This window comes from Lepisma saccharinum, chromosome 14 (genome assembly GCF_977018435.1).
Source record: "Lepisma saccharinum chromosome 14, izLepSacc3.1, whole genome shotgun sequence".
Classification (NCBI taxonomy): Eukaryota; Metazoa; Arthropoda; class Insecta; order Zygentoma; family Lepismatidae; genus Lepisma; species Lepisma saccharinum.
In genome coordinates this window covers 37,375,122-37,399,599 of record NC_139242.1, presented here as the reverse complement: position 1 = coordinate 37,399,599, position 24,478 = coordinate 37,375,122, and the positions used below count along the sequence as shown (strand labels likewise).

The window sequence follows — 24,478 nt, the reverse complement described above, 5'->3', positions numbered from 1 at the left end:
TTGTCATCACTGTAGAAGAATCAAGGTCGATCCAAAAATTCACAGGACAAAACAAGGTATGTGTTGTGATTATATCTCAGTTTTTAACATATTGATAGGGTCTACCTGATGGAGCAGTGGTAGCGTCGTTGCCTTATAATCAAGGGTTCCCAGGTTCGATACCTGGTGGAGGCACACAGTGGCTCGGATTCCACTTTAAACTGTAGGTCCAGTCCCGATTAGCCTTACAGTGCATAAAGTGGACTTAAAACACCAAATGAATCAATTAACATGTTGATGATGCGTGGTAACTTCCTTATAGGAAATTCATTATTTAAGAATACACTTTAAGATAAGATATAAGGAAGAAATAAAATTACCCTAATTTTCAGTAAATCTTACAGCAATTTGTTTAAAATACATTCAACAATTGACTAGCATGACTATAAAGTAATGCCACAACTACTTAGGAGCAAAGAAAGGGTTTTCCTGTTTCTCTACCCATTGCATTGATCAGTTTATCAAGTCTTGCCTGCCACCCAAAGTTGCCACCACCAGAATTCTTCCACACCCAATGGGTTCCCAGATGTCTTCAAGCAACATGCAATAAGCTAATTCATTCTCATGCCAAGTCATGTAGCAGATAACAATATGCTGTTGCTCTTGCAAACCAGAGAGTATGTGAGTTGCCAGCCAGATGTGGGAGGAAAAACATTGTGATGGGGATACTTTAATTTCAACTTGTAACTACTGATTTTACCTTTAACAATTCACCTGTTTCAACACAATCTTGTTCAGTCTCCTTGATTTTTACCTGATACAGTTTGTCTACTGAAGCTTATCAGGATTGGACATACAGTTAGAACCAAAACTATTAAACATACCTGACTGAGAATCAATTAGTATGGCTCATCAAAGGTCAATAGCCTTAACTAATAAGTTATCAGTGGCCTAATCACTACAAGTAGGGAAAACACATTCAAGTTAATGCGTGTGCTGATTTTCTGCATGTATCGATTTATAAGATGTGCATATAAATGATAAAAATGCTTTTACAATTGGTTTCAAGCAATATATAAGTAATAAAATCAGAAATGGTATATTTAGGGCTTAATTCGTCGTGTGAGAACCAGAGGGACATGGGCATCCGCAGTATTTTTCCCAGGGAGGTACAAGCAATTTTTTTTTTTTCCAGGGTGGCAAACAAGGCACATTTTCCCCCATAATAGTGTTGTCCCCTCAAAAAACATTGCTTCAATTTGAATTTCTCATGCTCATGCAATAATTACCACATATTTTGTGGCTGAATAGAAATTATATGTGTGAAATATATAATTTTTGGTTGACTTTCATTTTAAAGGGGGGACATGGCCCCCCGACCCCCTTCTAGACGTCCATGCAGAGGGATGTAACTTTAATTTATCAAATTTATAGGAGATAAGAAATTATGTATTCTTAGAAATATGTCTGACTTAAAAAGAGCCGGTAAATTGGTGTTACGTGATTCCACTTTACTGCTAAGGATTAGAAGTGGAGATATGTCGATCTGACTCCAGAAAGAGAGCTTTAAATACCTTTTCTCGTGCAGGCCTCATCTCAAGGAAGGTATCAACTTGAGGTAAGCCCTGGCACCTACCAACCTGTTGGTGAGAATGAGTCCAGGCAAGGACTTTAAATACCTCTTTGACTCCAAATCGAGCTCTTCAGAACATATTTTTGGAGTTACGTTTCTCTGATTCTCATGTGACAAATTGTGAAAAAAAATATAATAAGAAAAAAATTTCCTTTGTGTGTACCAAGAACTTAAGTTACATAGAAGAGACCCACCTGTGTCTTTGCCTGCTTCCTGAGCCCACTGAAGAACAGAACTTAGGTGTGATTCACTGTTGAGTGATCCCTTGCAATCCTTAAGTTTCACTGTGGCATCAAGGCCAACCATTTCATAATTAGTTTTCACACCACAGAATAAGGCAGTAGCTGTACTTGCAGAATCAGGCACTTGCCTGTCCACTGCATACGTCTGAGGAGAAGTATGAATAACAAGTAAATATGAAAATTGAAAACTTTCTGGTATGAGTGCCTAAGAGAGCTTTAAGAGTCCGTATCGCCGCTGGTGACGATACCTAAAAAATAAGTTCTTGCGTCGACCTTCTGTGCTCGAACAGTCAAGTGTGTGGCATTTAAATTTTACTGAGTTAAAGATCAAATATGAAATTAGTTATATCGCGAAGCCTTTTTATAAATACATTATTTATTACGTAGTTTTCCTTATCTCAATTTCGTAAAATTCACTTGCTCGCCAATTGTATGTAATAACTTAAATCAACATTTTAAAGCACAAGAAAGCTTCAACTGTTCTTCTACAGCAAAGAAATGAAACTGATCTTACAGAATTTTCTTTAGAATGTCTGTAGCTTTTCGACGTACAGAACGATGTATGTAAATTTTAACTTCGACTTTTCTAAGCTGGTCGCGCTAGCCGTTTCCCCCTCTGTACCGCTGGCGCTTCTCATAAACCCCCCTCCTCACTCCTCCGCCGTCCCTTGTTTCTTTCACAATCGGCCAGTCTTCCCTTCCTCAAGTGGCAAGAAAACCGCATGCTGAGAGCTAGGAAAAGAAAAAAGAAGGCAGGGAAAGGTTTTGGGGGCGAATCAATGGTTTGGGCGATGCTTGTAAACATTTCTTCACTACTAAATCACGATGGGGTTGTAGTGCAATGACAACAGTGAAGGACGGTGGATTTCCTCAGTATATTGTTCACAAATGGGAAGGGCTGATTGCACAGACTGAAGTACACGTTTACAAAAGGTTTGCCCAGGAATTTTTTTAGGGGGAAGGTGAATTTACCCAAAGTTTTTAGGTAAATATTGTGTAAATTCTATCTGGTGGTGGATTATCAACCAGTCTCGCAAATGAATGACTTTTTAGCTGTCGATCATAAATAAGTTCAATGAACGTTCATTGTCAGTTTGAGATATTTCTGAGGGTCAATGGTAAAAAATACTTGATGATCTGTTATGGAAATAGTGCTATTTTTAAACATTTTGAACGTCCGTTCAATTTAATTTCGAATTTGACTCCTTTCATGATTTGTAAGTAGGAGGATAAAATATATTTACTTAATACTTCACTGCGTTATTTTTTCACCAATTACATATATATATATATATATATATATATATATATATATATATATATATATTTATTACAGTCAGACTCAAAGATAAATCACAACATAAGATAGTTCTGTGTCATCATATACAAAAGTACTTTTAGGCATAGGTCTTATGTAAAATTAAATACATTAATTATATGTTGTTTTTTCTTTTCCAAAGACATTATTTAGTGGAATAATATGACAGACTTACTATTGATAATGACCGTACAAAACACACCATAAAAATTTCATTCACTTTCAACTTTATGGGGCCGGCCACCGTGGGGGAGTGGTTAGCACATCGCGCTACGACGCCAGGGCTCCGGTTCGAATTCCGGCTTGGGCGCGGATGTCTGTGAGTGTCCATTCATCAATTTCATCATATCATCACTCATCCCCATCTTCGCAAATTGGCCAAAAGTGGCACAAAAAGCGAAGTAAAATAAAGCAAATCAATCAATCAATCAACTTTCTGGATATACGACAAATAACACTATGTAATGTAACACTATTTCTGTGTAAGGAATTTTAGGCGTGCTCAGATCCTCCGATTATGGGGAGCAAGGGCCTTGATAAAAGTTTAGCTGACGAAATAAAGCGCTCATTCCATCTCACTGTTTTTATTACATTGATGGGCACAAAACAAGGTCGTGTGTGTCCCGACCCACCTAAAATCACTTTATTAGATGAATTTCAACTTCAGTGGCACCATTGTTCTCTGCTGGCGCATTATTTTCCATCTCTGTCGTTCAAAGACTAATTTACGTATAAACGTGGTTTAGTACCGCAAATTCAAAACAACTACACATAATTTATTCATGTGCAATATATGGACAATTTATTCTGCAAACACATACAGATAATACAACTAAAGAATAAAACATGTGGAGGTGTTAATAAGAAATTTGCTAGTGGAAGAGTCCAATTACATAGGAAGTAATACACTACTCTTCTCCTACATAATTACTTAGAACTCTCGTCGGTTTGAAAATAGTATTTACTTTTATTTCTATAAAAGCATAATGTTGTTTAAGAACGGTTATAAGATTCCTCTGCACTAAATTTCTAAGTGAGACTATTAAGCAACTTCTCCCTCACCCCCTCATTTACGCAGCGTATGCAAAGAGTGTGAATACTTTTTTGCTGAAAATGGAAAATGAACCACAGCAAGAAACTAATGAAATACGTCTGTTTTTATGAACAACTGCAGAATTATCTACAAACTTGTTGAAAATCACAATTTTGCTAGCTTGTACTCATTGGACGAAATACATAGAGCCAGGGACGACGCTACAAAGAGGTTAGGGGGGATGAAACCCCCACAACAGATCTAAGCTCCCTATAGCCGCCAGATTTTTATAGTACGTTAGACTCCTTTCGATCGAAAATAAAAGAACTAGAAGCTATCTTACGTAATATTTTCCATTATAAAACTTCCCTTAGGGCAAGGCCATTGCAATGTTCAAGTACATTTCCTGCTTTTATAAGATCGCAAGATTATTACAACGTCTTGTACGTAAAATCGTGGTTGGAGGTAGCAGCTGCAGATCTGCATGGATCAACAACGGACATTGATTATTTAATACGTACTAAGTGATTATTAAATCACAAGTCTCCAAACTTGCCAAAAAAATTTACAGATACTCTGCTGCCTATCTGGTAGGTGGATGTGTTCAGTGGCTGTGGGATTGCTGTTTGGTTGTTGGAGGGTCAAACGATGAATATAATACGATGCCTATGAAGCTAAATGTTAACAATTATTAACCTATGTAAATCGTGTCACTATTTTTGGAACGAGTGTGAAAAATTATTTTTTATAAGTTGGAGGATGTTACCAATTCTATTGCGAAGGTAACACTGAGAGAACAAACATATTTTCATTGCAAATTCACCTACACTATGAGACAAAAGCATTGACTATCAATATCATTGACATAAATCAATGGATACAGTTGCAGCTCTCGCACTGGGCAGATGTGATTAGTAGTGAAAATAACTACCAATAGTTTTATATGTGTTTCACATCTGATTCTTCTCTAAGGAGAGAGTGGGAACATTTGCCCAGTGATCAGAACGCTACATTTTAAAAGTAGCTTCGCTACAGCTACAGCTACTCTTCCAAAATGTAGCTTCGCTACAGCTACAGCTACATTTACCAAAAAGTAGCTCGCTACGCTACTCCTGTTCGCTACTCGCTACTTCGCTACTTTTTGCGCTACTTCTGCATATAAAAAATGAAAACAACCATATGGGTATTAAAAAAATCCCCTACTACTGGTAAATAGATTCTGTTATTAATTATCATGATTCCAGTCATTCCATAATTTTGATAGCAGTGTTACTTCAGTTACTTATTTTTACTATAGTTTTTGAGAATACCATACCTATGCAAGTGCCATATCAATTCAAATTTGATAATGAATATTGCAATTAGGGTGTTACGCAAATTAATTATTACAACTATACACAAATAAAATTTGGTAGGATTAAATATTTATGTTCACATCAACATATTTTTCTTGAGAATAAATATTTCATTTTTTATAGACTCATATGAAGTCAGCATTTTGAATGAAAAGTACCTGGAGCCCTTTGACTACAAAAGGGCCCCAGGTCCGATACCCAACGGAGACACATAGTGGTTAGGATCCAGTCTCGATCAGCTTATCTATGCATAAAATGGACTCAAAACAAAAACTAGGAAAGACGCCAAGTTAGGAGGATGAGATTCTCCTGCTCCTCCATTCCCCACTCTGCTCATCATTCATCATTCTTCCTCGTTCTAACAATTAGCCGAAAGTGGCAGAAAGCGAGTATAGATAATATAGTATTTAAATAAACCATTCATCCTCATTGTCATGATTGAGAGAAGTGGAAGAATAGATGAGGAGGTAGGACAAATGGGTGGTGGACTATATCAAAGCGTTCGAAGATTAATATGGAACAGGGATGTACCTATGAAACACATACTATGTGCCAATAATTACGTAAGGATCAGACTTTGACAATGACAGAGAGAGATGAAAGAAAGATGCAGGCAGTGGAGATAAATTTTTTAAGGAGTATATTGGGGAAGACTAGAAGGGATAGAATAAGGAATGAGGAGATCCGACAGACAGTGGGTGTAGTGAAGCTTCAGGACACAATAGATAAGGCACAGATGAGATGGTTCGGACACATGAAGTTGATTGATGCAGAAAGACTACCAGTAAGAGCTTACAATGCACAAGGAGTGGGAATAAGGCCAAGGGGGAGACCAAGATGTCGGTGGAAAGAGCAGATAGCAGAGAGTGTTAGGAGAAGAGGACAAGATTGGAACACCGTGGAAAGAGAGGAGTGGTGGAAGACCAGGAAAAAATGGAGAGGCTAGACTTCTATGCCGACCCAGTCAGAGGCAGGAAACAGCAAAGGATGATAATGATGATGTCATGATTAGCAAAAGTTACAGAAAAGGAACGCAAAAGTAGGAGAAATACATAAATTTGAAAACTATGTATATTAACTAAAGAAAATTGTCGTTTCTGCAGGAAAGTCAATAAATCGTACATACTTTCTGCAATATGATAAAATTATTGAGGAAACTGTCGTGTAAACCTGAGTGTTCTAAACGTATTGTAATTTTAAAATTTGTGAACAAATACTATCGCGAAAATAATTGTAATTCCAGAAACTCTATCATTCTTGTAACAATAATATCTTGCTGGCGAGATCCTATATACTGACGATGATCAATGCTGTTAACGTACTGAGCCATTTATTGCTGGCACTATTCCCTTGTCAGGTCAGTGGAATATCCATCGCTCGTTTTTGCACTGCAAGTTGCGTCTTACACAGCAATTAATGACATTTTGGTGTCTCTTACACCATGAATATCCACAGGATTTGTTCAGGGGGTGACGCAAACGAGGCACTTTTTTCCAGTGGTGCAGCTAGCGAGGCATGTTTCTCCCCAAAATAGCGATGCAGCTAAAAAAACGTAGCTGTTAGCAGGAATATATTCATATATGTCAGTTAGTTATCTGGATATCTGAATTATTCAGATACTAATTAAATAAATTAAGCAGATATCTTTAATCTACAATCTAGATAATCTGTATCTCCATGTAATAGACTGTCTTTATGAACCTCCTGCAAAATTAAGGGTTATTGTCGATTTTTTTCTGACGCTGTTGCCACATTCAAAATTCACCTCAAAATGCTGAGAAAAAATGTAGCTGTAGCGAAATTTTCGCTACTACAGGAATTTTGTAGCTTCGCTACCGCTACAACTACAATTTTCAAAATCTAGCGTCGCTAGAGCTACAGCTACAAATTTTGTAGCTAGCTACAGTAGCGACGCTACAAGTAGCTCGCTACTTCTGACCACTGCATTTGTCTATATTTATTATTTGTTTTGTTAACATATTTAGTGCATTGCAGCTTTCAAAGAAGCAGTTCGTGTTACAACTGAGCGTAAAAAAAAAAAATTGCTATGGCCAAAAGCCAAAAGTTCAGCAAGTTCTACGCAGTTCATTTGTTCTTTAAGTCGTTCATCTTGTTCTATCTTAGTTCTTTCTTTCTTTATTTCTTTGTACTCTTTTTTTTTCATTTGAGCGTATATGTACCAGCAAATGGGAAAAAAAATGTTTGCTAGTTAGGACCATAAACGCGCTAAGTACTTATGAGTCAAATCAGCTAAGTGATATGTTCTGACTATTACTATGCGTATAATCGCAAATTATAAAATAACATTAAAATATCAGGAGAAATTAATTATTAGGCAAGAGATTTATTATAAATGTTCCGACGATTGAGATAGCATTCTGTAATCCTGGTCTTGTTAAAATAAAAATGAGTTCGTTCTAATGCAGAAGTGCAGTGCGAGCACGGGAAGTGAAGAAGGGGGGGGGGTAAGCGTGGGAAAGTGCTGGATCATGGGATGTTAGCATGTGCAATGTACGTAGCGAGGAGGCTAAAGAGAGTGATAACGGAGTGGAGTGTTAATGAATGTTAGTGGGGTTTTCATGGCACTAGTCGTAGCGGGCTTTGAGCCTAGAAACGGTAATTGTGTCCGTTTTTTGTTTGCTTCTTCCGTCGATGAAAGTAACTTCATAGGAATTCTCGTTAACTTTTCGAATAGTTCCTTTGTACTTATAAGAGGACGCAAAAGCTTTTGACACGCCGGGAATCGGAGTGGCATCTAGAATCCACACATGTTGGCCTGGTGAGTACTGTATTTGCCTAGAAGTGCGGTCTGTGTACTGTTTCTGCTGTTCGTAACGTTTGTGTAAATTGTCATGAGCTGTCTTACGTATGGATGTCAGGAGTTCAAGTCTTTGTGCGTTCGTCTGGGAGATATTGTCAGGGTTCGAAGGAAGGACTGCGTCTGCTAGGATCCTTGGGTTGTAGCCAAACAAAGTAAAATACGGGCTCTGGAGGGATCCAGAATGGATTGTAATGTTGTGGCTGAACGTCGCACTAGCTAAATAGTCACACCACGAAACCGTCTTCTCCAACACAAAAACTCTCATGACTTTCTTTAAATAGCTAAATGAACTCTCAACTAGCTCATTCGTGAAATGTGCACAAGTATCTACATATTTTAGTTGTACGCCTGTAATATTAGCTAACTCCCGTAAAAGTAAACTTGAATTGGGTGTTGAGCGATCTAAATAGATCGTTTCCGGGAGGCCATGGACTAGAAAGACTTTCTCAACTAGAGCTGTTGCTATGTTTTGTGCATCATGATTAGCCAAAGGAGCTGTAATGACGTACCTAGTACAACTATCAACTACTGACAGAAAATATTTGTATTTGTGCGTTTTAGAAGATACTAAAGGTCCACATACGTCAATATGAATTCGTTGAAAAGGAATTTGGGCAGGTTGAAATGTTTGTAGGGTATGTGGTTTAGAACCTTGTGGTTTCTTTGAGATCTGGCAAGGGATGCAATGTCGAACCTTATCGTACACAAATTTCTTCATATTGTTGAAAAAGTAGCGCATAAGCATTAAATTATATGACTTTTGTGCGCCTTGGTGACTTCCATTCAGTTTGTGTGCATGAATAAGATCGAAAACTTGATTTCTTAATGCATGGGGAATACAAAGTCTATCCCGATAACCAGTTTTGATTTTATTAGTTCTGTATAAGACTCCATTTTTTAGTACATAAGAATACGAAAGTTTTTCTAGCTTAGGATTACTAGCTTGATCTTTGTTTTCTAAAACGTCAATAATGTCTCTTAAATAGGGGTCTTTACGTTGTTCTGAGCTAATATCAAAATCTGCTGCTTGTGCATGAAATACTTGATGAAAGAACAAGGCATCATCATCATCATCATCATCATCATTTTTCTTGTCAGGATTAGTCTTTTCAAGCGGTAAGCTTGCACGAGAAAGTGCATCCGCAAGTTCATTTTTACTGGCGCTGACATGCCTTATTTCGAAATCAAAATTTTGAAAATAAAGAGTTCTTCTTCCCAAAATAGAACTATGGTGTTTAGTTGAACGAAGATAAGATAAGCCTTTGTTGTCTGTGAGAACCACAAATCGTTGATTCATAAGAAAAAATTTGAGTTTTCAAAACATAATATGCACCTGCAATTTTGAGGGAAAATGTGTCAGCTTTTTTCTCTGTTTCTGTTAAGGCTCGTGAACAATAAGCACAAGGATGTAAATTTCCTTCTTCGTCGGACTGTAACAGCGCTCCGCCAATCCCCTCTCCGCTGGCATCAATGAATACATATGAAGGGCGCTTAAGGTCATAAGGGCGGAGGATAGGGGCGGAAGTGATCATTTGTTTCAGTGTTTCGAAACTTTTCTAGTGTTCATCAGTCCATTCAAACTTGACATTCTTTTTGAGAAGCTTGAATAAACATTCTGTCGGTCCTGCAAATCCTTGCACAAATCGTCGAATGAAATTTACGAGTCCTAGAAAACTACGAAGCTTGCGTTTGGTGGTAGGGGTGGGATATTCCAAAATAGCTTTAAGAATATGTTCTGAAATCTTAATTCCCTTTTGAGATACCAAGTTACCGAGGACTTTTACTTCAGTAAAGGCTAGCCTACACTTAGAGGGTGACAATTTAAGGGATGCTTTTCGTAACTTTTGAAACACTCTGTACAGAATGTTAATCATGTGTGGGAGATTTAAGCTGTAAATAATTATGTCATCAGTGTAAACAGAAAGTTCTGAACTGTCTATTCCACTAAGGGCAAGTTCGCTTACGCGGTTCATTACACCAGGGGATGTTTTCAATCCCTGGCATAACCGAGCATATCTAAAACTACCAAGATTGTTAATGGAGAAGGCGGTAATGTCCTTAGAACGCTCTGTTAATGGAACTTGAAAGAATGCACTTGACATGTCCAAAATTGAGTATTATTTCTTACCAGCCATCTCTGCCATGATGGTTTGTATGTCTGGGGATTGCAATGAAATCGGAGCTATTACGTCATTTAAGGCCGAAGGTCAGAAATAAAACGATAAGTCCCATTGGGTTTCTTGATTAATAGGACTGGGTGTCGATAGGGACTCCCTTCACAGCGTTCTATAACACCTTGGTCTAGTAATTTTTGAATATCCTGTTTCATGGGCTCTCTGTAATGAAAGGGTATAGCGTAGGTCTTGGCATACACTGGGGTGTCATCTGTCAGCTTGATATCATATTCCAAAACGTTCGTTTTAGTTAGTTTATCCCCTGGCCAGAGAAAAATATCTGCATACGTGTATGCGAGCTTTAGGATTTTTTCTCTTTCTTGGGGAATTTCAGGATTAACTGTGAGGAGGGAGGGGTCAAATTTCTGTTGACTTTCACTGATTTGTTGTTTTACTGTGCTATTTTCATTACAAGAGAATGAAAATGCGACATCTTCGCTTTTATTTTCCCAAATGGAAGTAACGTCACTTAAAATCTCACATGTCGATATTTCACCTAATATCGTGTCAGTTTCCAAAGTGATTGTGCTTTCCGTAGGGTTGTGTATGTAAATGACAGGTGACTGAGGGTTTACTGTAGCATTGGAAAGGACTACTGCATGCTGGGTCATAAGGGAAGCAGATGGGGTAAAAAGTACAGGCTTAGGGGTGTTAGGTGTCGTAGTGGTAAGTTTCAAATTGATATGTTTTTGATCGTGGACTTAAACTGAATTGTGTTTGAAAGAGTAGCTTTTCCCGTATACACATTTGCATTTTCAATTTGGTTGAATATGTCATGCGACACCTGGTGAGTTTTGTACTTTGACCTCAAAATACTGTAATTAGGAGTGCGTCCTAAATGATGAAGAGTTATTGTATTGTCTTTTAACGACATCTCGCACCTCTGCGTTCGCAAAAAGTCATTTCCTAAAAGGGGAGGGACATGTGTTGAATCTATAATTCTAAACGGGTGCGAATATTTATGCTTTCCAATTATGATAGGAAGAACTACAATCTCAGACACACTCAGTTTTGATCCGGACACACCTTGGATTGTGGACTTTACCTTGTAGGTTTTTTTCAGAAGGAAGGAGGTGGGAGGGGTAAATTGATATTTGGGAACCCACGTCAATAAGTAAATCTACTTCTTTCCCTTGTATGCTACTATTGATATAATATAAGCCATTTCTCTCAATGATAGGAACTTTGTCTAGTCTACCATTATCTTCGATTTCGTTCCTGCAAGTCGAAGATGATTTTAGTTTAAACTACTGTCTCGCTGTGGTTTGTAAAAGCAGTTGTCGCTCACGTGATTATAGCGACCACAGAACGTACAGGCCGATGTATTTGCATCGTCGCGATTACCCATATTTCGAGTCTGATCTCGACGTTGAAACCTATTATTATTATTACCCCTAAATTGGCCTCGAGAGTTCGATCTAAAGTTTCCTCTATGATTAGCTCTATAATTACCCCTGTAGGAAGGGGAGTTATTATTCCCCTTGTTTTGAACTGTATTACGTCTATCATGTGCGTTCTGATTAGCATTTTTCGCGAATTCCAGAACATTTGAGCAGAAGGCAAGGAGGGAATTCGAATGTAATGATTCTTCCCGTGAATGTAGGGCTATGTTCGCCATCTGTGACGAAAGCTTATTTACCTCGTCACTAGGGACAGTACTTTGAGCGTGTTCCATGCTGGCTACAGCTGGTGGTGCCATGCTGTGAGCAATGTCAGAACTTGGTCGGGACAGCACGCCAGGTTGTGAGGCTGAGAAACTGTGTCCGTGATACATTGTCTGGGAGGGAATGACGGGAGCGGGAGTTCATTGCAGACTTTGGACTTGATGAACGGGTGGTGGGGGGGGGGGGGAAGGATGGACTCTGGTTATATGCTACAAACTGCTGATTCGGGTTCTGCGGATTACTTGGGAGTGGGGAGTAAACCTGTGTATGAGAACAGCTGTGAAGTGGCGTCTGGGTCAATGTCTGATGCTGCAAGCTTGCTTGTGCTATTGCCTGGTCAATTTCAAACTTCTCCTCCATCATACGGGAATTAATCAATAATTGCTGGCGTTCGAAATTTTGTAGGTGGGCTATTAATTCCTCTGTTTTGGCAAAGTGCTTATTAGATAAACAACCAATGTACTTGGCTCGCAGTCCCGTGATTATATAAGATAGAGTTTGTTCTTCAGTGGCGTTCGGGAAGTATTGCTGGACTAATGCCTTCTTAGCAATAACATAGGTGTGAATTGGTTCTGTAATTGATTGTCTTCTCGCTAGAATGATCTGAACGGGATCCGCTGATAAATACGAGCCTCTAAACAACGTACTTAGTTCATTTTTGATGTGTGTATATGTCAGGTCTACAAAATTAGGTCGTTTCTGTATGTCATGAAAATAAGTCAAAGCGGTGTCAGTCAAAAATAAAGGCAACATCTCTTTACGCTTAACTTCCGACCATCCCGCGGCGTGTGCTATATTTTGAAATTTGAGGAAAAAGGGGTCAACCTCTTTTGGGTCATTCCCGCTAAATGGCGTTGGATATAATGCAGTTGGGATTGAGGTGGCCATGTTAGTGGTGGGAATTTCTACAGTAACGTTATCAGGGCTATTGGTATTGTTAGAGGCGGTAGGAACGTTAGCTGGAGTGCTTGCTAAGGGTTGGTGTCGGTTTCTGTTAGGTGTTTCTAGTCCTAGTACAAATTGAGGGTAGTTTCTGTTAGCAGATCTTAACCGTGTTAGTGGAGGGGAGGGGACTGGGAATAAAGGTTGTGAATTTATTGGGTTTGCCGTGATTGCAGTAGCTAACTCTATGATTTGGTCGAGGGAGGAATCTAGGTGTTCGTGCAATGCTATCTGTGACGTATTCATAGACTAAAGTTCGTCGTGCTGACCAAAGAACAAATGAAAGTATGGGTATGCAGTTATTTATGTCATTAATATATCGTCTGTCAAATAAATATAAGCAATTGTTCTCATTCCTGCGTGAATGATGCTTAAATACGTACTGAATGAAAATTATGCAGAAGACTAGATTTTGTGGGGGGGAGACTCGGCACAAAAAGAAAAGAAGGGTTGTATTCCATATGGTAATATACAAAATTGTCACTGGGTCTGACGCATCTTAAGCGTACTGTGGGAGTACGAATTGGAATGACTAAAAATTTACTTTCAAAAAATGCTCCCAAAGTGGGAGGGGGGGAAGACTAATTTAATTTAAAGCAATTTGTACCGAAGGGTACTCAATTTCAAAAAGGGCCTCAAGCACCTCCACCATGTTGTAATCCCGTCTTACCTGGGATCAGAGGTCACAGGGATGTTTCAATTATACATTTTAGGTAGAGCTTAATTGTATCTGTTAGCTGAACGTGCTCCGATTAAGAGGGAAGAGATATGGAAAGTTGAATGTAAAGGTTATTCACGCTTGTTCATACCTGGTAGGTGTGTGATGTTCTTGTCCAGATTCTTCTTGCAGACCGAATGGTGACTGATGCCAATGTTCTATCCTGCGACTCTTGGCTCACCAAACCGAGCAATCCCGCGCGACTCGCTGCATGCTAGGCAGCCGTAACTTCGTGTTCCGTCGTCGTAGTTCTGTAGTTGTAATGTGTTGTAAAGTAAAGTGTAATCAGAGACTCATGTTCCAGAATGAGCGTCGAACGAGAGTCAAAATCCAATGAGCGTCAAATGAGCGTTCGATGATAAAAGTAATCCAAATGAGAGCGAGCTCGAGGAGTGAGCTCCCTTTTATAATCTTAGGCTTCGAAAGGTTGTTAAACCTTTCGAACACGATGGATCTTGTTTAGGTCCACGCGTTTGCCTTTCAGTCGATGCTTCACGGAAGTTACAAAGTTAGCGCATTCTTGGGATCGCCCGCTGGTCGGACAATTCCAGGAAATAAACAAGCGTAAATATTATCTTGACGAGGTTTTCTCGTATTCGTAATCTCCATATCTCTACACTATGGAATAGTAATTGGTCACTCGGCATAAATTATTTTCCAACGTCATAAATAATAATTTATTAACATGTAGACCTAGGCTTACAAGGAATAAAACGGCCCAAGCTTGCTGATTTTTGCACTGAATTGCAATGTTTAGTTGCACAAAGGCTAGTCGGGACAAAACCTACAGCCTATAGTGGAATTCGAGCCACTTAATTAAATGTGCCTAACCGTGGATCGAACTCGTGACCCCTCGATTACAAAGCATCATTACTACCGCTAACCGAGGCGGGGAGGTTCACTTATAATCTTTCTAATTCTTAACATTTAAGAGTTAGGTAGTTTCTGTAGTCTTTTAATTCCTTAATGTCGTATTTTTGCCTCTCGGATGTTTTCAATAACAAAAATAGATGTAACGATGAAAGGATTGAGAAAACATCGCTGACAATTATGTTCATTGCAAATACTCGAATGAGAAACTACAATCGGAAAAGCTGCCCCCCCCCCTCCGTGGCGGAGTGGTTAGCACATCGCGCTACGACGCCAGAGGTCCTGGGTTCTAATCCCAGCTTGGGTATGGGTGTCCATTCATCCATATCATCACTCATCCCCCATCTTCGCAATTAGCCAAAAGTGACAGAAAAGCAATGTATGGCGACTCATGATTTAACAATTTCTTAGTATCAAATGATCATTGGCCATTGTTGATCCAGGCAGATAAGCAGTTGCCCTGCCCTTTCACGATTTTAGAACACATCGTAATAAGGTAACATCTTCCTGAAGTAGAAAATGTACTTGAGCAATGCAATGACCTTTTATGAAAGTTTTATAATGAAAGAAAGAGAGTTTTTCTCTTGTTTCGGTCGAAATGCGTCTACTGTACAATAAAACAATATTATACTCTAAAAGGAAATGGCGCAACCACAAGGGGACAGGGGGGCATTTCATTTTGCCTTTTTCCAACCTTGGATGGAAATCAATTATAGGGGGGGCATACATTGAAGTAAAATAAAGCAAGACTAGCAGAATCTACTAGTAGCAGGACAAAAGGATACGCAAGACGGAATTAGTTTTCACGTTCATCTTGCATTATTTCTTCCAGATGGCAAGGATCACCTGCAGGTGGGCACAGAGGGGCAATTGTCCCCTCGACTTTAAATTTTATGCAAATAAAAATACATTTCGTAAAATTTTCTTTCTCGCTTCGCTCGCGGTACCTGCTTTTCTTGCAGTCTTGTCAACTTCCGAGTCGTAGCTAGGAAGTAGCGGGAGTTGGCCCTGGGAGATGAACAATCTGATTGAGAAAAATTGTAAAAGAGAATGCCATGGCGTCCCATGAAATTTTTTGCGCCCTATTAAATCAATACTGTTTTCAAATTTCAAAAATTTGGATCGAAAAAGTTTCTTGCTCGTAGTTTCTTTTCTCCAATGCATTGTAAATTACCAGAGAGAAGTAAGAACAAATAAGTAATTCAGTCAGTTGCTGCTATGCATTGTAAATTACCAGAGAGAAGTAAGAACAAATAAGTAATTCAGACAGTTGCTGCTATAACAGTTTGGTTTGGAGGAAAACGAGCGCTCACATTTCAGAGACAATTTATATAATTTTTGCTGTTGGTTTGTTAAGGGGCGGATGAATAGATTACGTAATGTATTTAAATAATATGTTAATACCTAGGTATATATATACTGTATATATAATATACACACGCGCGTGCGCGAACACAAACGTATATATATATATCACATCAATGCAAAAAACTAAAACAGTGAGATAACATGAGATTTTTCTTTCTCATTCTGACTGAATTTTCAAGGCTCCCCCCCCCCATCAGAGGGTCTGCGCACGCCTATGATGTTGGTACCTTCTTCTAATAATAAAAACAAATTAAAATAACTGTAATATTAAATTAATAATATTAAAATATTAATTAATATTGTTATTACATGAATGGGAAAAAGACGGCATAAGAATAGGAATATAACAGCACGTATTCATTATCTAGCTCATGAAAAGTTAAGATCGCTTCAATTTGTATAAAAAGAACTGTCCTGGCAGGGTGATTGTGAAACAGATAAGGAATTGAATATTTATTGAATAACGAAAAAGGATGTTAGATCCATTTGACGAAAAGTAAAGCTCTTAATTTAATATTTAAGCATATTACTTAGGTAGTGGTGTGCATAAATCTTCTTTGATACAGTCATCCAAAGTTGTATGACCCCAATGTAATCCTTCCCTTACAATAAGTTTGAAGGAAATACACCTCTCTCGATTATACGACAGATGCTAAACAAAACAAGCATATTTACATTATTTAATTTTTGTACTTCGTAAGTCTCTCGTGGAAGATTCGGACTCCCTGGACACCCCACCCCGCCTCTCCTAAATAGTCCTTGGATCTATTACATGTAAGTTGTATTGCGATGTTCGTCAATGTGTATTTTTCTTCTTTCAGACACTCGGAAAAAGTTTTGTCTTGTCACAGAAACCCTGTCGGGGTTATAAACGTGGGGGGCTGAAAAGAAAGGTATGTTATGGTCAGACTCTGACCTGCGTGAGCGGGGGGAGAGTAGGGGACAGGGAACCTTGTCGTCTGCTTCTTTCGACAGAGCAACCCTCCCTCCAGCAAAGTCTCAATAGGTCTCCCATGCAATGGATTTGCGTTCGAAGGGGGAAATTGAATCAATATTGGTAAGACTAGGAAGATTAAATTACATCTGTCCGGTGCTTTTTTCGAGTGACACTGATACGGGCTCTTAACCCTCTTTGTGAGGTCCCTTCATCAATTTCATTACATCATTACTCATCGTTATCTTTGCAATTAACCAACAGTGGGAAGTGGGAGGAAAGTGAAGTAAAATAAACTAAATCAATCAACCAAACCACTGGATGTCGAACCAAGGTCTTCTTGATTACAAGGTGAGATATTACCACTATGCCAACGGGCAGGTCTGAATATTTGTTTGTTTCTTTGGTTTGATTCACGTCACCCTTTCCCTCATAGTAAGCTCTGCATCCCATCTGAGCACCTAGATGCAACATCTTGGAACTGCCTGTGGCTGAATGCCATCTGCTGACGGTATTATCAACTTTAACAACAACATTAAACTTTTTGTTAAAAATTACTCAATTCAACTGCCTTAATACCTGCCACCTATGTGGCTGATTGAACTCAAGATTTTGGGTTTGAATCCCATTATTCATCCTTATCATCGTGATTATGATTAATCTAACAGCTAGAAAAACAACATATAAATACAATGAATAGAATGTGAGGTAGGTGATATGAAATGTTTATTAAAATTACAAAGTAACGCAACATACCTTTAGAAGCCCAATATGTGGAAATCGCTCAAAGACAAGTCTATTCTCTTCACCTGTCATTCCATTTTTCTGCCCCTTGTAGATGCGAGCTGCTGTCACTGTATCTTGACCCATTCCATCACCAACAAAAAATATTATATTCTTTGCTACACCAAATATCCTATCAGTATGCAAAGCATCAGTCAACTCTTGATCTGCCTTTGTGAACCAGAACTGTTTATCTGAAATCAAAATGTAAATAACAATAAGAATTTCTGAATTATAATAAATGAATGTTGAAACTTTCCCAGTATAGTGTTTGCAATTATTCATGTAAGTTGCTCTGAGCTCTTTAACAACATGTGGATGTTACAGAGGACCTGGATTGATATTCACTTGTGTATATCATGGAGTTGTCCATACAGACTCACTTGACAACTAATCATGATGTATTTTATAAAAAAAGAATGAAGCCATTATACCTATATAATATGACATGTACATTAGAGCTCATTGGTGGATTTAGCAGGAGGGGCATATGCCCCACCCCTCACTCTCCATGTTCGTGGTAGCAATATAACTTTATGACTGGGTTGTAGTGTCCATTGGCATATGCTGGATAATTTTTCAGGAGGGGTTGGAATTGTAAAGGTGGATAGTACAGTGGGATCCATGAGTATTACCTTGCAAATTGTCCATGACTATTTTCATTAATTTTTATCTTACATCCTGTGTGTTTTCAAGCGATGGATTTTTATATATGCTGGTTCATAAGTTGTCAACAGCTTGTTTTGAGTTTTCTTTTAATTTTTGAAGCTCTTATTGGGTCAAATAAAGTACACGAACATGGTGATGGACAATTTGCATGGTATTACCACTGTACATAGCTGTTTTATAGGGGGATGGTATGCACAATAAGATATTTCCTATGCATAGAACTTCCTACTCTCAATAATGACAGGCGGATCTGTATATTCCATTCTAGCTTTAACCTAGTTCTTCACTGCTTTTATTTGAAAATGTTGATTTTCTCAAAATTTTGGAGATGCAGTAGCACAGTAAGCCCCCCTATGCGTTCGCCAGGGATAGTATCCTCTTTGATGTGTCATATCTTCGAAAAAGACAAAGCTGTAATTGTCATACTTTGAACTGTCAAATTAAAAACAAAATAAAGTGTCAAAGCAAAGGGCGAACGTTAATATAATCTGACTTCTGTACTTAGGTCAAGAATTACTTACACGAGGAAAATAGACATTTTTCATGCCAAATAAATTTATATAATGTGGATCATTGACCTATAAATGGCATACGGAATAAACTTTGGTCTCATTAGTGTGCTATAAGTCTTTTAGTTCAAGGGTTTCTGACATCACTGAGTGTACATTGAAAGACATAGTGAACATCATTGACAAACGTGCAGTGCTATGAACACCATGTAAAAATTACAGGTCTCTTAAAAACTTTTGATTAATTTGGGTGTTATTTTCCAAAAACAACAAAACATTAAAACAGTTCTTGTCACAACTGCCGTTTGAAGTCCAACACTTGTCAAGAGCGTTTTTGAGTGTATGATGAATGGTCAATACATTGTGTCCCCTCGCTGAAGGTTTCTGGATTTCTACACCAGAATCCGCTACTACGGAGGGAAAAAGGGTGTGTGTGTGTGTGTGTGAGAGAGAGAGAGAGAGAGAGAGAGAGAGAGAGAGAGAGAGAGAGAGAGAGAGATTTTGAGTTTTCATCTGAGGATTTAATTCTGGACCACTGAACATTTTGTTACATGGAAGGCCTCTATTGCAGTTGTGCGATACTTTTCTATTTAACTGATATTGGTAATCCTCTGCAAAACAAAATTTCACACTCTGATTGCCACGCATGGGCATTGGCGTCGCCAGAAATTTTTGTATGGGTTTAGACCATTGCTCAAGCTTGAATAGTAGAAGTAATAATATAGTAGAGGAGGCGAATGTGGAATGTTCGGCCAAAGTGGAATACCATGATATTTACAACTACATACGTCTACCATCTATCGGGATAGTTGAGAACCACGGTGTGTACAGATGACAGCACTGATGCAACCCACGCCGTTTACTGTGAATGTTTGCAGACAGAGCACATGAAGCTGTCTTGGAGGGAAATGACTTTTTCGTTACCGTCGTTTTGTGCACACAAAGTAAACACAAGGTAAGATTTGTGCAAGTGTTCTATGTATCATTGTTAACCAATGTCGTAGCTAAATAAGCATTGTCAATTAGGTGTCCTGGAAGTTTCCGTTCGTATCTCATATAAGATAAAAAAAGAAAAATAATTAGCGGGTATTGTGGAATAGGCGAGTGTGGTTATTGTGGAATGCTATTCCACATTACCCTATCTTTTTCAGGCCTTGATACAATTTGTTAAAATCACATTTTTATAGTTTTATGACTTCCTGCATGCAGTTATAAGTACACGGGAGAAGAGCAACTCATTTTGACGTAGAGGAACTCTTTTCCAGAGCTTACCTACGTGCTCATTCAGGCGAGATTGCAATCATCCCCCCCCCCCGCTAACATTTTCCACTTGGGTTGTTTGGTTGAGCCTTTGGGTTAGCTGGGGGATGCTACTATGGGAGACAACTCGGGGCGAGGTGCCTTGGGAAAAGTTTTGCTAGCTGGGGGATATCTTCCCCGCACCCTCTTACTTCGAGTACTGTTTCATATAAAACTCTAATTTTTAAAACTTTCAGCTCTGGATTAAATGGTAGAATATGAAAACATGGTCTGTATTTTACATCCAATTTTTTTCGTAATAACGTAGTTTTTGCTTTGATTATTCTGTTTGAATACTGAACCGAATTTTATTTCTTTAATTGACGATAAAAATAACAAGCTTTCTGCTTTTTTGAACTTGAAATGAACGAAGTCAATTTCCAGGGTTCCATGCACCGATTCAACGCCCATGCACGAGTTCTAGCATTCGAATTTCTCCTTCGAACACAGCATCATATTTATCTTCATCGCACTCTTTAGCGTGAAAAGCACGTACTACACGTTCTAGGAAAATAAGAACAAGAATACATTCCTTTCCTTTAATTTTCCTCCTCCTTGTACAAAGAAGCTATTTCGAAACGTCGATATGGGTACTCTTACACCAGGATGTATCAAGTATAAAGAATGCATTTGTACAAAAGTACAATGCAGTTCCAATCACGGGAAGCCAGTGGACTCTTGCGGAAGGCCTGGTTACTATGCATTGTTCAAGTATTCTCGGGAATGTTATGTATTGTGTATGACGCTGATTGAAAACAAACGCGGATGTCGGAAACAGTGGACAGGGGTGTAGCGTCCCTCACAATATTCAAAGAAAAATGTTTTCTATATATACTCCAGATGCCAATTTTGCTATATCATAATTTTTATATATGATTTTATTCCCCAAGGATCCCAGGTTCGAATCCCGCTCGGGCTTGGTTGTTTGTGAATGTCCATCCATCAATTTCATCATTTCATCACTCATCCCCATCTTCGCAAATTAGCCAAGAAGCACAAAACGGGAAGTAAAATAAACCAAATCAATCAATCAATCAATCTTCCTCTAACGCAACAAGACCATACGTCTCTTCAATATTATAGTACTTGTAAAGCAAATTTGCATTTTAATTATATAGGGGGAGGGGGAGCAACAGATGCTCTCGCCCCAGTTCCTCCTTCAATTTCATCATATCATCACTCATCCTCATCGTCGCGATTAGCCCATGCCCAGTTCGGAATTCGAACCCGAAACAAAGAACACTCGCAATTCTATGTCCAGCCCGAAACTAGAATCCGGAACCTGTGGTGGCTAAATTGTAAACCGATCACGGCTCGGCCACTGATAAATTATCAGTAAATGCTTCTGTCCATTAAATTTATCTTTTTATGTAGCTAGTCAGGCCCAGATTAACCTATGGCCAACTGGGGCAATTGCCCCGGGGCCCCCACCAAAAGGAAGCTGTGAAGGGCCTCCACCCCAAAAAAAAAAAACAGCTGGCTATGCTTGTGAAAAATTACGTAAGTTGTATTTTAAAAATAAAAATAAAATCAATATTGTCCTACGTCTACACTCTTCTGGATCCAACTGTAGCACAGCTCTCAGTCGATCTGTTTGTAGATATCTGAAGCTCAGTATACTTTATACCATGGATTGATTTGGCTGTGGTGTGGAAATAAGGCACACTTACTCAAACAATCAATTCTCAGATACGATTAAGATAATAAATAATCCTACGAAGTGCATAACTTTCTTTCTTTCATTAATAACATCGTATTAGAACTGTGAGTTTTTCTAGGAAAAAAATGTTGAGATACTAGCGCTTTCTCATAAATGAAATGAGTGAAAAACAGGCTTCATGCTGCCATGGGACAGGATCGCTTATCCAATTTTTGTTTATTAAGCATTGAACATGAACTTCTTCGTGAATTGAACTTCGATGATATAGTAGATGAATTTTCGGCGAAAAAGGCAAGAAAAGTGTATCTGTGTTAAGCCTTTGAGAATTTTCTTGAAGAAAGGGTAGTTACTACAATTTCCGCAATGAACCTGTCTGTAATTGTCCAGTAGATGGACCGTGCATATGTAGTGACATATTTACTCTTAATTTGTAAATAATATAAATTATAATAAATTATGTACGTAACAGTCTACTGCTCAGTTCTCTGTTTCCGTCTGAACCCCCTTAGTATTTATTGTAGTTATTGTAGTTACCGTGTTCATTCTTCATAATTTTGGCTACTGTAGACATTTAGACGAAGAATTTTACTGCTGCTATAGCGCTACAATTTTCGTCCTGTAACTTTAATTTACTGCGCTATTGTCCCTGCAAATATCTGCGATATGTTCGATTGTGAATGACTACTGATTCTAAAATCAGATCTACCATTTCAACTGCTGAAAATGGTGGTTAACATATTGAGCTAATAAAGCTCCTAGTAAAAAATATTTTTAAAAAATAGGGGGGGGGGCCAGGGGCCTCCACAAACCTTGATACGACCCTGTAGCTAGTCGTTTCTAAATCGATAATTCACGTGGCCGGACGACTTTAATTTGCAACACCCGTTTGTATGTTATATACAAATGCATTTCGAAAATAACATAGGAAGGTTCTTGTTTTAAAATTTCACAATTAAACCATGAGCGTTTGCACAAACAATGCCCCAAACACTGTAGGTCTGTCCTACTTACGAAATGTGTATAATCTTTTTACGCTCTTTCTTATCACATAAGATAGCGGGGTAACTGAACTTTCAGCTGGAAAACAAACCACAAAATTTCTTCAGTGACGACGTCATTGGCCCTTACATCAGAGAAAGTAAAAAGTAAGGTGCTCCCCTGTGCTTTGCACCACACCATGAAGCCGTATAGGGGGTGTGGAGTTAGAGCCCAACACTTTCTTCATCACTGCCGAAGGTGGGGTGATGTGATCAGCACCACGCCCCTGGCCGCCTTTATCTCATAGAATTTCCTCCAGGTTGCCCACTTCATACGACGCTGGGTTGGCGCCGGAGCCGCTTGAAGAGGTGGAAAGAATCCCCGTTCTCCTCCGCCGGGGATCGAACCCGAGTGTCTCACATAGCAGTTAGACGCCCTAACGACTTTTTTAATACATACTTTTATTATTTTAAAAGGAATACCCCTATGCGGTAGTATCCCCGACAAACACAAACATCCATGTCCGAACCGGGATTCGAACCCGGACCCCTGGCGTCGTAGCGTGCTGAGATAACCACTCCGCCACGGAACCCGATAGTGAGCTACCGCGGCTCTTACATGAGAAACGTGTGCATAAATTGTATGTGTGTCTGTGGAGGGTGCGCGCCCCCCTGTCCCCCCTCAGTCGACAATTCTTCAAATTAACATAGTGCCTGTCCGATGGCGAAGCATTAACGTCGTGGCCTTGTATAGGGGGTCCCAGGTTCGATACTCGGCGGAGCCACATGGTTCGGATACCACGTTAAACTGTAGGTCAAGTTCCGATTAACCTTTCTGTGCATAAAATTGACCAAAAACTCAAATTAACATAGAGTAAGTTTTGTTTTAAGTTCACTTAATGGTCAGGTAGGCTAATGAGACTGGACCTACAGTTTAAACCTGTTCGAAGAGTACATGATGAAGTCTAAAATAATGCGAACCCCTACCCCTCCCTGAGAAACGTGTAAAAGTAATAATATACTTCTAATCAACCTATAGAGATGCAAATAAAAATACCGCACATCAACCTCTCTGTGTATATTCTAAGTCTTTCTGGGTTTAAAGCCTGTCTTGAAACACTTTCACCGATCTCACTCAATTGCAATACGAAATCAACCATTGGATATTATGTATATATGCTCCAAATCTGCTGTAGTCATAGTGTCCACAATATTTATGACTTATTCTCCTGCTGAGTGATGTACTAAAAGAGTTGAGATTACTATTTCTTAGCCTCCGAAAATGTATTCCAGAGCCTAGACAGAGATTTAAAGTAGTAGAATTTGGAGACCACGCTGGTCATCTTGAAATGCTTAGACCGATTTCCTTCAAATGCAGTACCAGATGAATCACCTGGCGTCCCTACTTTCCGTCCAGAGGTAACACAGTTAAGCCTTGTCTCCATGTTAATAAAACATTAAAATACTGAACAAGGCAAAATTTTATAGTATAAGAAATATATACACTAAAAACGTAACGTTTCCACCCTC

The 24,478-nt window shown here is 38.8% G+C and overlaps 1 protein-coding gene across 1 annotated transcript in view; it reads right to left on the bottom strand.

Annotated features, from left to right (window-relative positions):
• LOC145998798 (alkaline phosphatase-like) overlaps nt 1-24,478 on the bottom strand; it is a 63,898-nt gene that overhangs the window by 36,352 nt on the left and 3,068 nt on the right. The window contains exons 2-3 of the mRNA XM_083135402.1: nt 17,808-18,028; nt 1,807-1,999 (exon numbers count right to left, since the gene is read on the bottom strand). Of these exons, the coding sequence (XP_082991528.1) occupies nt 1,807-1,999; nt 17,808-18,028 (414 nt within the window). The remainder of the gene's footprint in view (nt 1-1,806; nt 2,000-17,807; nt 18,029-24,478) is intronic.